The 17567-nt window shown below is 41.7% G+C and overlaps 1 protein-coding gene across 2 annotated transcripts in view; it reads right to left on the bottom strand.

Annotated features, from left to right (window-relative positions):
- The window catches only part of dock1 (dedicator of cytokinesis 1), a 371371-nt gene that overhangs the window by 43973 nt on the left and 309831 nt on the right, over positions 1-17567 (bottom strand). For both annotated transcript variants that reach the window (XM_072456209.1, XM_072456210.1), the window contains exons 40-42: positions 17032-17136; positions 3870-4011; positions 2750-2831 (exon numbers count right to left, since the gene is read on the bottom strand). In XM_072456209.1, coding sequence (XP_072312310.1) covers positions 2750-2831; positions 3870-4011; positions 17032-17136 — 329 coding nt within the window. The remainder of the gene's footprint in view (positions 1-2749; positions 2832-3869; positions 4012-17031; positions 17137-17567) is intronic.

Here is a 17567-nt window from a genome sequence, read left to right as displayed (position 1 = left end):
CCAGTGAAGCGAGGCCCGGGCGGAGTGACTTTGCACAGCTGAACGCAGGAAGCAGATTGGACAAACAAGAAGGAGAGAGGGATGAAAAAGAGGAGAGGGAGAGCGAGAGGAGAGAGAGAGAAGGGGACAAAACGAGGGAGAAAATAGGAAGGAGGGAGAGAGGTTTATGAGGAGGATACATAAGAGGTGGTGGGAAGAGAAAGAGAGGAAGAGAGAAGAGGAGGAAGAGAAAGGCAAAAAGTGAGAGGGGAGAAAAGGGAGAAAGAGAGAGGGGAGAAAGAGAGAGAGATTTCAGAGATAGGTAGTGATAAGAGGGAATGAGAAGAGAAAGGGGTAGAGAGGAAGAGGAAGGCAAAAAGAGAAAGGGAAGAGAAAGAAAAAATAAAGGTAAAAAGGAAAGCGAAAGAGAGAGAGAGGGGGAGAGAAGAAGAGGATACGAGAAGAAGGGAGAGAGAGGGGGATGACAGAAGAAAAAGAGAGAGAAATGGAGAGGGGGAGAGAGAAAAGGCAGGGAGGGTGGTAGAGAGATAGAGAAAGAAGAATAGAGGGAGCGAGGAAAGAAAGATAGAGAAGAGAGGTAGAAAGAGGGAGAGAGGGAAGATGGGGAAAGAGATGAAGAGAGGAGGAGACGAGGGGAAGAGGGAGAGAGGAGGAGAGAGGTGAAGACGAGGGGAAGATGAGGAGAGAGGTGAAGACGAGGGGAAGAGGGAAAGAGGAGGAGTGAGGTGAAGACGAGGGGAAGAGGAGGAGAGAGGTGAAGACGAGGGGAAGAGGGAAAGAGGAGGAGTGAGGTGAAGACGAGGGGAAGAGGAGGAGAGAGGTGAAGACGAGGGGAAGAGGGAAAGAGGAGGAGTGAGGTGAAGACGAGGGGAAGAGGGAAAGAGGAGGAGTGAGGTGAAGACGAGGGGAAGAGGAGGAGAGAGGTGAAGACGAGGGGAAGAGGGAAAGAGGAGGAGTGAGGTGAAGACGAGGGGAAGAGGAGGAGAGAGGTGAAGACGAGGGGAAGAGGGAAAGAGGAGGAGTGAGGTGAAGACGAGGGGAAGAGGAGGAGAGAGGTGAAGACGAGGGGAAGAGGGAAAGAGGAGGAGTGAGGTGAAGACGAGGGGAAGAGGGAAAGAGGAGTGAGGTGAAGACGAGGGGAAGAGGGAAAGAGGAGGAGTGAGGTGAAGACGAGGGGAAGAGGAGGAGAGAGGTGAAGACGAGGGGAAGAGGGAGAGAGGAGGAGAGGGATGGAAAGAGAGGAAGAGGAAGTGGGAGCAGGTGTGACACATCATGTGTTAATGACGCAGAGAAACAATGTTATAGTTGGAACTGGAACAGAAGCAGATGAACCGAGTCATGAGACCAAGGTCAAGAGTGTGACCTTCAACAAGCAGGAACTGTACCAGGAACTATAACTGGAACCTGGAACTAAACTGAACTAAACCTGGAACTAAACTGAACTAAACCTGGAACTAAACTGAACTAAACCTGGAACTGAACCTGGAACTAAACCCAACTAAACCTGGAACTAAACTGAACTATACCTGGAACTAAACCTTGGACTAAACCTGGAACTAAAATGAACTATACCTGGAACTAAACCTTGGACTAAACCTGGAACTAAAATGAACTATACCTGGAACTAAAACTTGGACTAAACCAGGAACTAAACCTGGAACTAAACTGAACTAAACCTGGAACTAAACCTGGAACTAAACTGAACTAAACCTGGAACTAAACTGAACTAAACCTGGAACTAAACCTGGAACTAAACTGAACTAAACCTGGAACTAAACCTGGAACTAAACTGAACTAAACCTGGAACTAAACTGAACTAAACCTGGAACTAAACCTGGAACTAAACTGAACTAAACCTGGAACTAAACTGAACTAAACCTGGAACTAAACCTAGAACTAAACTGAACTAAACCTGGAACTAAACTGAACTATACCTGGAACTAAACTGAACTAAACCTGGAACTAAACCTGGAACTAAACTGAACTAAACCTGGAACTAAACTGAACTAAACCTGGAACTAAACTGAACTAAACCTGGAACTAAACTGAACTAAACCTGGAACTAAACTGAACTAAACCTGGAACTAAACTGAACTAAACCTGGAACTGAACCTGGAACTAAACCCAACTAAACCTGGAACTAAACTGAACTATACCTGGAACTAAACCTTGGACTAAACCTGGAACTAAACTGAACTAAACCTGGAACTAAACTGAACTAAACCTGGAACTAAACTGAACTAAACCTGGAACTAAACTGAACTAAACCTGGAACTGAACCTGGAACTAAACCCAACTAAACCTGGAACTAAACTGAACTATACCTGGAACTAAAACTTGGACTAAACCAGGAACTAAACCTGGAACTAAACTGAACTATACCTGGAACTAAACCTGGAACTAAACTGAACTATACCTGGAACTAAACTGAACTATACCTGGAACTAAACCTGGGACTAAACCTGGAACTCGACTGAACTAAACCTGGAACTAAACTGAACTAAACCTGGAACTAAGAACAGGACCAACAAACGATTCTACAAAAAACAAGATCAAACCAACTCAAGCCAGAACGCTGCAACATCTGTACTTTATTGAACTTTATTTAAAGTATTTTTCAGGGGAGAAAGTAAAAGTATTTCTCCTTCAAAAGATTATTACTCAAAAAAGAAAAAAAAAGAAACTGCGACTGATGGTGATGTAATGCAATATAAATACACAAATACACATATATTGGAGTTTTACTTACTTTAAAATTTGCTCGGAGACGGTCTTGTTTTGGAACTTGGCCGGCAGGTCCAGGATGGGCTTCACGATGAAACACTGCAGGTCTTTGGCAGGAAACGGGAAAAGTTAAGAACCAAAATAAACTGGGCCAACACGAGACTTCCCCCGAGGCCTTTTCAAATTAAAAAAACATCTCCTTAAATGACTCACGATCCAATCTAAATGTTTGTTTTTCTGTTTTAAAGTGTGTGATTTTAGCCATATTCATAACTCCTCTGACTCTATTATACTTGGAAGTACTCTCGACTATTCCCTCCTCAAAGTTTAGAGTTTATTTTGAAAGGCAGAGTGTGTATCCATCCTCAGGGGTTTACTACATAAGCCACTCACATTGTACCTGAAGTATACTTATATTTTAATCACAAGACCGATCCAAACAGCTCACAAAAAGACGTTTAGTTCCATTTTAAATTCAAACTTTGTGGCGCTAAGACGTGGCTAAAGCTAGCGTCTATATTTACCTACTTCCTGTTTATCGTCAGGTTATTAATCCCATCATTTTACCGCCACTTTTTAACCATAAAGTGCCCCCTACAGGTCGACAAAGGTATTTAGAATTTTATTTGAAAAAATGTATCAGAGAACAGCAAATTTTTTAGTTTTATAAGTTCACTTCCTGTTTGTAATTGATGACATCACAGTAGGAAATCTCCCAGCAAACACTGGGCAAAAATACATTTATTTTAATTTAATGTCATGAGGTGACTTTATTTTGTTGAATTCAAGTTTAGAGAGTCAAAAAAGTTGTTTCTTTTGTGTAAATTCTGCATAAACATTGTCTGGAATGAGCGTCCCTGCTGTGATGTCACTTCCTGTCGTTTTCCCACAGAATTTTCAACCTTTTCTGCACAAATACCTGCTCGATTAGTGTAAAACTATAATATATACGTACAACAGGTACAAACACACCAAATTAAGTCAAAATTTGAAAATCGTAAAATCCTGTCATACGTCCCCTTTAAGCGCGTGACGGGCAATAAAAGTTACATAGTGCATCTTTAATCGTTCCCGACTCCCGAACCCCCAGACACGCGTCTCCCTGGAGCGACGGCGACGCTAAAGTAATAAGTGACAAAAGATACATTGCCCGGGGGAGCTCTTGGTCTCCTCGCTGGGGGGCGTGGTCGTCTTCATCTTCTCTGCGTTGGGAAACTGTGTCAGCAGACGAGCTTCGAAGTCCTCCCGCCTCTCGTACTCTTTGCCTCGGTAGATGAACATTTTATTCTGCAGGGGAGAAAAAAGAAGACAAAAAGAGGCGGTGAGTTAAAGACGCTAAAGGTGAACGCGCAGTGGTCGGAGAGCTCGACACGCCGCGCAGAGGGTCAGAGGTTCGATTCCCGCTCAGACCAAGTTCTACCATCATCATCATCAGTGTGTGCGCAGTATTTGATGGTTCAAGTCAGAAATGCATTGACGCTTTATCCTTGGACATCTACCTGGAACTGTACCTGGAACTATACCTGGAACTGTACCTGGAACTGTACCTGGAACTGTACCTGGAACTGTACCTGGAACTGTACCTGGAACTGTACCTGGAACTGTACCTGGAACTATACCTGGAACTGTACCTGGAACTGTACCTGGAACTGTACCTGGAACTGTACCTGGAACTATACCTGGAACTGTACCTGGAACTGTACCTGGAACTGTACCTGGAACTGTACCTGGAACTGTACCTGGAACTGTACCTGGAACTGTACCTGGAACTGTACCTGGAACTATACCTGGAACTGTACCTGGAACTGTACCTGGAACTATACCTGGAACTGTACCTGGAACTGTACCTGGAACTGTACCTGGAACTGTACCTGGAACTGTACCTGGAACTGTACCTGGAACTGTACCTGGAACTGTACCTGGAACTGTACCTGGAACTGTACCTGGAACTATACCTGGAACTGTACCTGGAACTGTACCTGGAACTGTACCTGGAACTATACCTGGAACTGTACCTGGAACTATACCTGGAACTGTACCTGGAACTATACCTGGAACTGTACCTGGAACTGTACCTGGAACTGTACCTGGAACTGTACCTGGAACTGTACCTTGAACTATACCTGGAACTATACCTGGAACTATACCTGGAACTGTACCTGGAACTGTACCTGGAACTGTACCTGGAACTGTACCTGGAACTGTACCTGGAACTGTACCTGGAACTGTACCTGGAACTCAACTGAACTAAACCTGGAACTCAACTAAACTAACACTGGAACTAAACTGAACTAAACCTGGTACTAAACTCAACTCAACTAAACTTGGAACTAAACTGAACTAAACTGAACTAAACGTTCATAAACAAGTACATTTCATGATTTGAGTGATTTTGTGACAACGTACACATTAAAAATGTCTTGTGTTTCAGCGTCAAAAGAGGCCGTGACTCACATCCACCAGTGTTTATTTACTCTGTTTATTTACTCTGTTTATTTACTTCTTTAGACTTTATTCTATATATATACTACAAAGGTGCGTTTGCCTCCATCTCTGAGGTAAATCGTGTTGTGTCTGATTTAAGAATGCGTTCAAGTTTTTTTTTTTTTAACAATTAAAAGAAAGAAAAACAAAAATACAATAAAAGAGTCATTTGGCAGTTTGAGTAACATTTGAGGACAATTATTAAAATTGGGACAAAGTTTTATTACGTTTAAAATGTATTTAGCAGTTATTTAACCAGGACAGTCCCAGTGAGATTTGGAATTTCCGGGGAGTCCTGGGGAGATCTGTGCCACTCTGCCACTGTGCCACTCTGCCGCTGTGCCGCTGTGCCACTGTGCCGCTGTGCCACTCTGCCGCTCTTTAAATACTAACTACAGATCAGAGGAGAGGACGGGAAACTCCAAATAGAAGTATATATGAAACCTACACACACGGACCAGTATTTGCTCTTTGGTTCCAACCACCCACTACAGCACAAGCTGGGTGTGATCAGAACCTTACAACACAGAGCTCAAGGTGTGCCCACCAGCTCAGAGGGCAAGAAGAAAGAGGAAAAACATGTCTGAAATGCCCTCTCAGCCTGTGGTTACCCCGCTTGGGCTCTCAACAGAGTGAAGAGAACCAAGAAGCAGGACAAAAGGGAAACTGAACAGAGAAGGAAGGGTGTTTCTATCCCTTATGTGTCTGGCCTGTCGGAAAAACTGCAGAGAATTTTTAGACAACACGAAGTCCCTGTTTATTTTAAACCAGGAAACACTTTAAGACAAAAACTGGTTCACCCTAAGGACAAGTTGCCGACTCAAAAACAGAGCAATGTAGTTTATTCGATCCAATGCAGTGAAGAAAGCTGTAAAGAACGTTACATAGGTGAGACGAAACAGCCTCTACACAAGAGGCTTTATCAGCACAGAAGAAATACTAGTTCAGGACCTCAGAGTGCCGTGCATCTCCATCTTGAAGCCTCTAATCACTCGTTTGAAGACGGTGAGGTGAAGGTTTTAAGCAGGAGAAAAGATGGTTTGAAAGAGGAGTCAAGGAAGCTATTTTTGTTAAAAAAGAAAGACCTTCTTTAAACAGAAATGGAGGGCTTAGGTTTCATCTTCCTGTTATTTATAATGGGTTACTGAACCCCTGGAAAGGTAAAGGACCAGGACCAGGACATTTAGATGCTAATCAGGTACTCAGGGTGGTTGAGCCAGGGTCTCACTAAGACAAAGAGGTTTCTAATAGCCCATTAAGATTCTGAATAGGCTCGGTAGATACAAGGGGGAGTTTCTGTTGAAACAAACAACTCTTTCTACTTCAGGAAGGCTCCTCCCAATGGGCGGGTCTTACCACAGAACAGTATTAATATCGGAGTTCTCGACCTAAATTCTGTTATTGACAATGACTCTTGGATGAGAGTCGAAACGTCTATTTTTTCAAACTGAGTCCAGATGACTACAACTGAAGCTTTTTCTACTAACTAAGTACAATAGTGGAACGACTGTACAGGGCAATGCAACTGTTGATCGTTATATGTCAATTATGAGAATCACAACTCTTTCTCCTTCAATATAATCATGTACTGGACTTAAAATGAGGCGGATTCTATTTTTCTATAAGGTTTCCAAACATACCGTATTTTCCGGACTATAAGTCGCACCCTGGCCAAAACTATGAAAAAGGGTGCGACTTACTTATATTTATACTTATATATTTGTACTCCGAAACTACTTATATATATATATATATATACACACACACACCTATATGTGATATTATCTGTTATTTTCACACTTTCAACTGCATTTCATACTCCAGTGCCAATTATATATGTTTTTTTCTTCTTTATTATGTATTTTTTGGCTGGTGTATATAAATAATACAAATTTCATCAAGAAGGACACTCTGTCCCCTGCAGGACACTCTGTCCACTCTGGAGAGCAGCTTCAGTGAGAGACTGATCCACCCTCGCTGTGTGAAGGAGACGTTTCGCAGTCTTTCCTTCTGCTGCTGTCACACTTTATAACAAACACTGTTAGTCCTACTGTGTAATTACTGTCGTGATCACATGCAATGGTATTTATTTAATTTATCTTTATTATTTTCCCCTCCATCCCTTGTTGGGAAATGGGAGGTTTTGTTTATAGGAGATCTTCTACTGAAAGTGTTTTTCAGACTTCCTATAAGTTATTGTTCTTTTTTTCTGTATCTACCTGCGTTGCAACAATGAAATTTCCCCATGTGGGACAATAAAGGGATATCTTATATGTTTTTTTCTCTATTATGCATTTTTTGGCTGGTGCGACTTATACTCCAGTGCGACTTATATATGTTTTTTTCTTCTCTATTTTGCATTTTTTGGTTGGTGCGACTTATACTCCAGTGCGACTTACTCCAGTGGCATTTTCGTCACAAAATGGGATCATCGTGCTCCAGAATGAGACGATCAGAGCCATTAAAAACCCTCTTCAAAACGGTGATATTAGTTTGAAATCAGTGGCAGGTGAAGGAAGCGCCTTTTGCACCTGCTGCACCTTCTGCACCTGCTGCATCTTCTGCACCTGCTGCACATGCTTCAGGAGAACAGAGAGATCGCGCTGCTTCAATCAAAAGAAGATATTAACTTCCATTCCGCTGGCAGTGAGGTTTTAATGAAATTCCCGGGTTTACGTCTAGACTAGAACCAGGAAGTACCATCACATTAGTCCTGTGCTCAGGTCTCTGCACTGCCCCCTGTGGCTCAGAGAATAGACTTTAAAGCAGCTCTGCTTGTGTACAAGTCTCTCCATGGCCTAGCACCAAAGTACATCTTGGATATGTTAGTGTCATATGAACCATCTCGGACTCAGAGGACCTCAGGGACCGGCCTCCTGCTGGTGCCAGAGTCAGGACTAAACATGGAGCGGCCTCCTGCTGGTGCCAGAGTCAGGACTAAACATGGACCGTCCTCCTGCTGGTGCCAGAGTCAGGACTAAACATGGACCGGCCTCCTGCTGGTGCCAGAGTCAGGACTAAACATGGACCGGCCTCCTGCTGGTGCCAGAGTCAGGACTAAACATGGACCGTCCTCCTGCTGGTGCCAGAGTCAGGACTAAACATGGACCGGCCTCCTGCTGGTGCCAGAGTCAGGACTAAACATGGACCGGCCTCCTGCTGGTGCCAGAGTCAGGACTAAACATGGACCGGCCTCCTGCTGGTGCCAGAGTCAGGACTAAACATGGACCGTCCTCCTGCTGGTGCCAGAGTCAGGACTAAACATGGACCGGCCTCCTGCTGGTGCCAGAGTCAGGACTAAACATGGACCGGCCTCCTGCTGGTGCCAGAGTCAGGACTAAACATGGACCGGCCTCCTGCTGGTGCCAGAGTCAGGACTAAACATGGAGTGGCCTCCTGCTGGTGCCAGAGTCAGGACTAAACATGGACCGGCCTCCTGCTGGTGCCAGAGTCAGGACTAAACATGGACCGGCCTCCTGCTGGTGCCAGAGTCAGGACTAAACATGGGGAATCTGCGTTTCAGTTTTATGCAGCTAAAATCTGGAACAGTCTTCCTGAAGATGTGAGACAGGTTCTACTCTGACAATGTTCAAATCTAAGCTAAAAACAGTTTTGTTTAGCTGCGCATATGACTGAAAGGATTTTTTTCTTTGCACTCTTCTCTTTTGTTTGTGATTTTATTAGTTTAGACAATCATTTGGATTGATAATTTTTAATTACGTTAATTTTATTGTATTTCTGTTTCTGTAATTTCTTTGTGATTTTAATGCATTTTTCCTGCTGTGAAGCACTTTGAATTGCCTTGTGTATGAAATGTGCTCTACAAATAAACTTGCCTTGCCTTGCCTTACGTCGCTCTCGCAGAAATACCAGATCGTTACGGCCGACTCCCCTGTGCCTGCCGCACCTGTCGATTTGATGCACATTTTGTACACTGGAATATTCGAACACCGAGCTTCTAATTGCACATTTTAACACATTGATTTGTCTATTTATGGCATCAAATCAAATGAAAAAAGTTATGGGCAGTATCGGTAACACTTTATAATAACGACACTTATTCCTGCCCAAGTAAAGTATGAACAAAGACCTCATTCATAGTGAACAAACAGTATAGTAAGAATGATTCAGGATTAGTACTTAAATAATACTCTAACCTCACACTAACCTTAATTAATTAGTTATTGATTATTTATAAGTTGTTTAAGTAGTTAGTTAATTCTGAATCATGCTTAATAAACTACTTGTTCATTCTGAATTAAGTCTTAGGTGTGGTGTAATTATTATAAAGTGATACCATTTTATCGAATATTGTGAAAATCCCATATTTGGCTTTTTGTCATTTAAACAATTGATTAATCAAAAGAATCATAATAATCATTAGTTGCAGCCTTAATTAGGATTGGTTTAGTTTGTATATGTCAAGAATAAAACATATTAGATTATTGTGAATTATGTCATAATTATTTTTGTTGATTTCAATTGCGCACATTTATAATCTAATATGTAGAGTCAAGTTTTCTTACTGTTGTTAAAATTAATACAAAAAATTCCCGTAATAAAGTCACATCTGCTTCAGGGTCAGACACGTTATAAAACATCAGACCGTAGAGCACTTTGTTCTGCTCAGTCGTCGTTAGCGTCACGGCGACGCCAAAACTCGCTCGCACGTCGAGAAAAGCACTTAAAAAACAACATCCTGCAGTGAATAATTACAACACTCTCAGAACGCATTACGTAAACGAACGACACACGCAAGAGTTATGACAGTGGCAATCGGGCGCCACGTTTGACTTTTGAGACAACAACAACTGGAACAATGACCTCCTGCACGCTCTGCTTCTGATGGCGTTTGGCATATACTTATACTCCAGTACGACTTATATTTTTCTTCTCTTTTATGCATTTTTTGGCTGGTGCAACTTATACTCCAGTGCGACTTATATATGTTTTTTTCTTCTCTATTATGCATTTTTTGGCAGGTGCGACTTATACTCCAGTGCGAAGAGTTATGACAGTGCCAATCTGGAACAATAACCTCCTGCCCGCTCTGCTTCTGATAGCGTTTGGCGCCCGGTTGGATTTATAAAAGCCTCATCCAACTCCATCTCCCCAAAAAAAAACCCAAAAAAACAATATTCATGGTGAAGACATCTGAGGCGCGCTCCCCTAAAAATGCATGAGGCGCGAACATCCCTTGATCTGCCTTGAGTGCCCCGGGGCGCTGTACCGGGCGCGGCCTGAGTGATGGGACACGACAGCTCATATCCTCGCGCTTCACACATGCATATTTCACACAAGCCTCGCCGGATGGCGCGGCGGCAGGGGCGTGGGGATTAGGTCGAGGGTTTCAGGGCCGACGAGAGGCGAGAACGGGGTAGAAAGTGATGGAGGCGTCAAAAAGTGAGTTTGATGCCCGGTTTATGACAGTTTGTAAAATGTTGCTTCCAGTTTTTTAGCTTCTTTTGAAAGGGTCAAATTTGGGCTGTGAGTAAATAAAATGAATAAAATGAATAAAATGAATAAAATGAATAAAATGAATAAAATGAATAAAAAATAAATACATTAAAATAAAAAATAAAAGACAAAAATTAAAAAAAGAAGATTACAATAATCAGCGATGTTTGTTTTTGATTATTCAACTATTGTACACAGATACACAACACAATTACAATGATCAAAAAGAAAACTTTGACTCTGGCGTGAGTCAAAGTTTGATTAATCGGTGATATTAGAGTTTTGCCCAGTGTTTTCTGGGTAATTTCCCACTGTGATGTCATCAATTACAAACAGGAAATCAAATTATAAAAAAAATGTGCTATTCTGTGATCAAATTTTCATATTTTTTTTGCTAAATGTAAAATATATTTATCTTAACCGCATTTTGTTCAGTGAGTCGTCCGACCTGTAGGGGGCACTATATTTCCACATTAGCGCGGGGACGTTTGATTAAACGAAGCGGCTCGTCTGATTGCACGGTTCTGGTCGAGCGCCGCATGTGTCCAGCAGCAAATGAGTCACACAAAGTAAAACCCAGTGCGTTACATAAAATCAATTCCTGCGACGGGAAACGCCTTCATCAAAGTATCGATTTTCTCACGCAACCGTCTTTGAGCGGCTCCGACACAAACGTTCGGGTGAATTTGTCTTCATTAACGGAGAGCGCAGCCACGTTTTCATTTGTAATTGTTTAAAAGCTGAAATGGTGATTAAACACATCTACCGTATTTTCTGGACTATAAGTCGCACTGGAGTATAAGTCGCACCGGCAAAAAATGCACAATAGAGAAGAAAAAAACATATATAAGTGGCACTGGAGTATAAGTCGCACCGGCAAAAATTGCATAATAGAGAAGAAACAAACATATATAAGTCGCACTGGAGTATGAAATGCGGTTGCAAGTGTGAAAATAACAAATAATATCACATATAAGTTGCTCCGGAGTATAAGTATATAAGTATAAGAATTAGTCGCATCCCGGCCAAAACTATGAAAAAAGGTGCGACTTATAGTCCGGAAAATACGGTATATAATTATGATATAATCTTGTCAAATATACAACATATTTACGGTATTTTCCGGACTATAAGTTGCACCTTTTTTCATAGTTTTGGACGGGGTGCGACTTATACTTATATACTTATACTCCAGTGCAACTTATTTTCGTCTCTATTATGGTGCGACTTATACTCTGGAAACTACGTTAACAAGAAGACTAAACAGTATTTGGAGTTTTGTTTTTTGGCTCCTACAGCTTTTTATTTGACCATTTAAGTTTGAAAATGTTGCAGTTTTGACCTAATTGTGCAGGATTTCTTGCAACGTCCCAACACGTCTGCTTCAAACAACCGAGTTTAACCTTTCTATAATCGAGTGCTCGGCCTTTAAAGAGGGACTAATCCAGAAAGGGCATTTGGCTTCTACAAAGAGACAAACCCTCAAATTGCTTTTCTTTATCGTGAACTATAAATGGTCCGATGGAGAAGGTCAGCGATCCTTAAACTCAGACCTGTGCTGATGCGAGGCAGGGGGCGCTGTGGGGTCACGGGGGGCGCTGTGGGGTCACGGGCGTGTTTGAGGACGGGATTGGTCCGAAGAATGGGACCAGCCCGATAAATAAACATGTGCAAAGGTGGAACCATTTAATCCTCCCATGACAAAGCACCACAGGGTTTCAGGTTGGATTTATGGCATTACGGGAGGACAGTAGAAAGGAGGACCTTACTTTAGACTTGTATTTGCACTTTTTAAGACATTTAAGGATGAATTGTGTACGTTTTCTGCGTTTAGCTTTTATATAAGCGGTGATAATGTTTAAGAATACTGGACAGAGATGAACAAGGCAATGCAAATCACCACTAAACTTTAAAAAATGTACTGTACTTGGGACTCAAAACCCCACCATGGGCACAGTGGATGGATATCTGACCGACATAAACACAATGGAAAACAAATAACCTCAGGACTCAACTTAAACATAGAAAAAATTTAAAAATAATGGAAAAAATTAGACAATTATTCAGAACTTTTTTTTAATGCCACTCCCTTCTTTTCTTTTTTCACTCCTTTAATTGCTTTATGTTCTACCTGGTCTTTGTGTGTTTTTATTTTTTTGTGTTTTATTTAATTTTTCCCTTTCTGTTGTTGTTGTTTTTTGCTGATAAAAAAATTATAAAAATAAGTGAGTGATGGAATGATGCCGACTTTTTCGTTTTTTTTTTTTTTAAACAAATTGAATAAATCCAAGATAAAAAGTGTAGAACATTGATTTTCCTCCAGTGTGCGGGGGAATACCAGTGCAACATGAGCTATCGACAGGTGTGGCTTAAAAAGAAATAAAGGAAAAAACACACTTTGACAGTTTAATACACCGAGTATTAATCCAACGTTGTCAAAAATAAAACAACTTAACAGGGTCAAAACAGACCAAACCACTGTTCATTTAGACTGAATAAAGTCAGCCCACATGTCTGTCAGATTGGAGACTTTGGTTTTATTGCAATATATATTTAGTTAGACAGTATTGCAATTGATACTTTTGCGATTTATTGCGCCGCCCTAATCCACACATGCCTTTAAAAGAAAAACAGAGTATTTTACAGTGTTCTGAGCACTTTCATCATCACTGCGAAATAGAACGAACCAGGTAACAATGAAAATACCTCCACCACTCATGTCTAAACGGAGTCATTTGATAATAATCCAGTGGGTCAAGTGTCGTGGACTCTTTTGAACAGAAACGTGTGCCGCAATGTGGAAAAACTCAACATTCCAGACAAAGCAGCAGAAACGTTGTGCAGCTTTAATCTTTAACATTTTCCTGACTGAACTCGACTTCATATTTTTAATTGTTTAATACAGGCGAATATCATCGTAAAATGTCTTATTGTAGTGGTTCCTCTTTCCACTGTGAGCTTTTTGTGGACAATAATACATGTGGACATGTACGTTTCTTGCACTGCTCCTTCAAATATTTACTTTTTCTAGGTTCATTTCCTGAAAATACCGTGTTTTGTGAATTATTTAAGGGTTTGTCCTTCCAAGTACATGAAATCAGACACTTACTTGAGTAGTAGTTCCTCCAAATACTTGAATAACTTCCTAGACCACTACTTTATACCTCTAATACCATTGTGAAGTATGAGTACGCGAGCGCTGACATGCATTATATTTCTGACCGATGGAAATACATGAAATAAGATAAGATAAGATAAGATATTCCTTTATTGTCCCACATGGGGAAATTTCATTGGTGCAACGCAGGTAGTTACAGAGGTAGATACAGAAGAACAGATCACTTATAGGAAGTCTGAAAAACACTCTCAGTAGAAGATCTCCTATAAATAAATAAAAACTCCCATAGACAAATAAATACATAAATACCATTGCATGTGATCCCGACAGTAATTGCACATGAATATGTGTCACGACAGCACATAGATTGCACATGAATTTCACAGTAATTGCACATATGACAGAATTGCACATCAGTATTAGGTTAGGTCAGTATTGCGCCGGGATAACGTGACGATCTCCGGGTAAGACGACTGTTCTCCGCAGTTTCATCAGTTCCTCCTTTGTGGAAACGCGGTACGGCGCCGGCCGGGGGGCGGGGCCGGAGCCGGGGGGCGGGGCCGGAGCCGGGGGACTCAGAGCCAAGACACATCGCAACGACACGACGAAAACACTCAATCCAGCCGAATAAGTCAAAACAAGTTAATTTAAAGCGATTCCAGTGCGTGTCCCGATCGTTCGTGAAGTTCCTCTTTCATATAAACGTGTATATAAACGTGTACCGACGACACGCCGTACTTTAGCGCGGCCGGAGGGCGCGGGGGGGGCTGGTGGGCTCGCTCGGAGCTAGCTCACGTCACAACAACAACAACACAACGAACGCAACAAAAAACGCTCAAATCCAGCCGAAAAAAGTCAAAAACAGTTGAATTAAAAAACTATTCCAGCGCGTGTCCCTATCGTACAGTAAAATAGAAAAAATATACTAACTATATTTACAAAATATAGGAGATAAAGCACAATAAGTGTGAGAAAGAAGAGAGAGCGTTTACACCGGGCTGCCAGCTGTACCAGCGCCTTATGACAAGTATGCACCAGCTTCACTGACTCGATGTTGCTCTTATTCGTACGGACCGGGCGGAGTCGGGGGGTGAAGCTTGTGAGTCAATATTGTCATGCAGCCCACGGCTAAAGCGGGGGGGGGGAATAGAATTTAAAGCCACAGTTTGCGAGGCAATCACAGCCCTGACGGGACAAACAGGATTTGGTTGGCCATGTGGTCATTCATCAAGTCTCCAGTGTCGGGGGCTTTTATTGCCATGTCCTGGACTGGCCCAGTGTGTCCTGAGTGGGCGGCGCCGGCGATAAACAAAGATTAAAGGTCGTTGGACGCCTTTTATGAGCTGCAGAGAGCTCGTCTTCTGAGCCGGAGGGTCAGTGGTTCGAATCCCGCTCGCGACATAAAACAAGCTCGGCTTCCCAAAGGTGAGCACTGCCGATGTGTCCTTATGCACTTAGCCCGGACGGGGGACGGGGGACACTGGGACATTTGTCTAAGGACAGGGGACACTGGGACATTTGTCTAAGGACAGGGGACACTGGGACATGTGTCTAAGGACAGGGGACACTGGGACATTTGTTAATTCCCTATGAACACAGTTTAATCTCGTCCTTGGAGGAAACGGCTGTTGTGATTTCGGGTGCTACAAAATTAAATGTAATAAAAATGTTTTAACAGAATGAAAAAGCGCTACAAACATGTGACATTAGCATTTAACTTATTGAAGATGGTTCTGGAACATTGCAGTTTTCAGGTTATTGCTGTGGCAGAACGTAAGTGATACAAAAGCAGTGGGAAAAGTCTTCTGTATGAATTAGAAATGCTTTTTATCTGACCTGAATTAAAATACAACCGTCTTAAATGTTGTATTGTGACATTCAAACTAATGCCTCGCTGCTGGCATCACATCTTTGTATCATTTATGGTGTGTTGTAATAAAAATATGCTTTGTTTTACTCTTTACATCCAAATGGAGAGTTTAAGACGCGTTTGAAACCACTAATGCCCGAGCGTTTGGGACGACAGCGACCTGGACTCACCTTTCCTCTCGCGGTCCAGGATCTGTGACTTGCTTGGTTGCCGTGGCAGCGTTTAAAGTGTTTAAAACTGCAGCTCCGTGCGCACAGAACACCGCACACTTTTATCTCTTCAGGCTTTTTCCATTTGGAGTGACTCAAAGCGTCTTCTGGTTGCAGTTCATCTCGGTGTAATTAGAGCCAAACTGCACGTTAAAGCTGCAATAACCATGATTCTGGTCATTAACTAGTCCATGACGATTGTTGCTTTGATTCTTTTTTCCAGAACACGAAAGAAAAGACCCGTGAATATGAGATTTGACTCAGATAAAGCCTCTTCTCTCAGCTCAGGGCACGTTTTGTATATTCCACATAACCATTATTCAATGAACATTCTTTATAATCGTTTAAGTTGTGTTTAATCTATTAAAATGCCCATGACCGGTCGACTCATTGAACTAAAATGCAGTTAAGAGAAATATATTTCGATCATCATTTACAAACAGGAAGTGAAATTACCCAGCAAGCACTGGGCAAAAAAACATCTAAAGTCAAATTGATTCTTTCATTTCACAAATAAAAACATATGAGATCGACTTTAGTTGTGATGAATTCATGTTTAAAGAGTCAAAAAAGTTGTTTCTTTTGTGTAAATTCTGAATAAACTTGGACTGGAACGACACTCCCCTAGTGTGATGTCACTTCCTGTCATATATATATATATATATATATATATATATATATATATATTCTATTAGATTTTTCAACATTTTCTCCACAAATATCAACTTGATTGGTGTAAAACTACGTGTAAAATGTATAAAAACTGAAAAAAAGACTGTCATACACACTTGTTGCAGCCTAGCTCAGGAGTTAATGCAAAAACAATAAAATACACACAGAAAGGGACTAGAACACAGTGTATTTGTTTGTAAAACCTTCAGCTAAATCACTCAGGTCATTTCATCAGCTGCTGTTCCATGTACGTCCTTTCAAAATAAATAAATGACTCAACTTATAACGATTTGGACTCATGTGCTGTACTTTGTTGTACAGAATATACATTACGAGGCTTTTACGCCGCATTAGATGAAAGGGGAGGAGTCTGAGGACACGCCCCAGCCTCGCCCGCTCTACTTTCCCTCATCCAGTACAAATACACAGAATTCCCGGGACTTGGGGAGCGTCCGTGAGCGAGTGAACGGGAGAAGTGTCCTGTGTGTGGGACTCACCCGGAGGAAAGAGGGGAACCCCACGCCGTAGTATCCCACGGCGAAGTAATCCGGTTTGGGCCGGATCACCTTCACGATGTTCTCGTAGAACTGGGCCTGCTTCCTCTGGAGGACAAAAGGGAAGTACATAGTATTTGTGTCAAGTTGGAAGTACTTTTGACTAATGACAGTGTTTAAACAGTTACATTTTAGAGCCTTGTGTTCTTTTTAATGCAAATAATTGTTTAAATGACGTGAAAAATCGATGTCTCTCGGGTTTATTTGAAGAGCTTAAGAAGTGGACAAGAGCAATTCATGCTTTATTATTTTTACTGTACGTTTTATGACAATTTAGATCATGTTTCGTATCATTTAGGAGTATAAAAATATGTTTGGTTACTATAGACTAACAGAGGCAGTAAAGGAACATGTTGAAAAATCTAGTGTAATTCAAATTATTGATGAAAACAGTAATGTGCAGATTCAAATAATAATAATAAAAGTTTAAAGAATTCTGTCGGTGTAATCCCTCATTCGTCCAGGCGTGTTCCATAGTA

The sequence above is a fragment of the Eucyclogobius newberryi genome, unplaced genomic scaffold, assembly GCF_026437365.1.
Source record: "Eucyclogobius newberryi isolate DKJ021-1_F unplaced genomic scaffold, fEucNew1.0.hap1 SCAF_20, whole genome shotgun sequence".
In the NCBI taxonomy this organism is placed as follows: domain Eukaryota; kingdom Metazoa; phylum Chordata; class Actinopteri; order Gobiiformes; family Gobiidae; genus Eucyclogobius; species Eucyclogobius newberryi.
The sequence above is the reverse complement of the archived record's forward strand: the minus strand, read 5'-3'. Positions and strand labels throughout refer to the sequence as shown.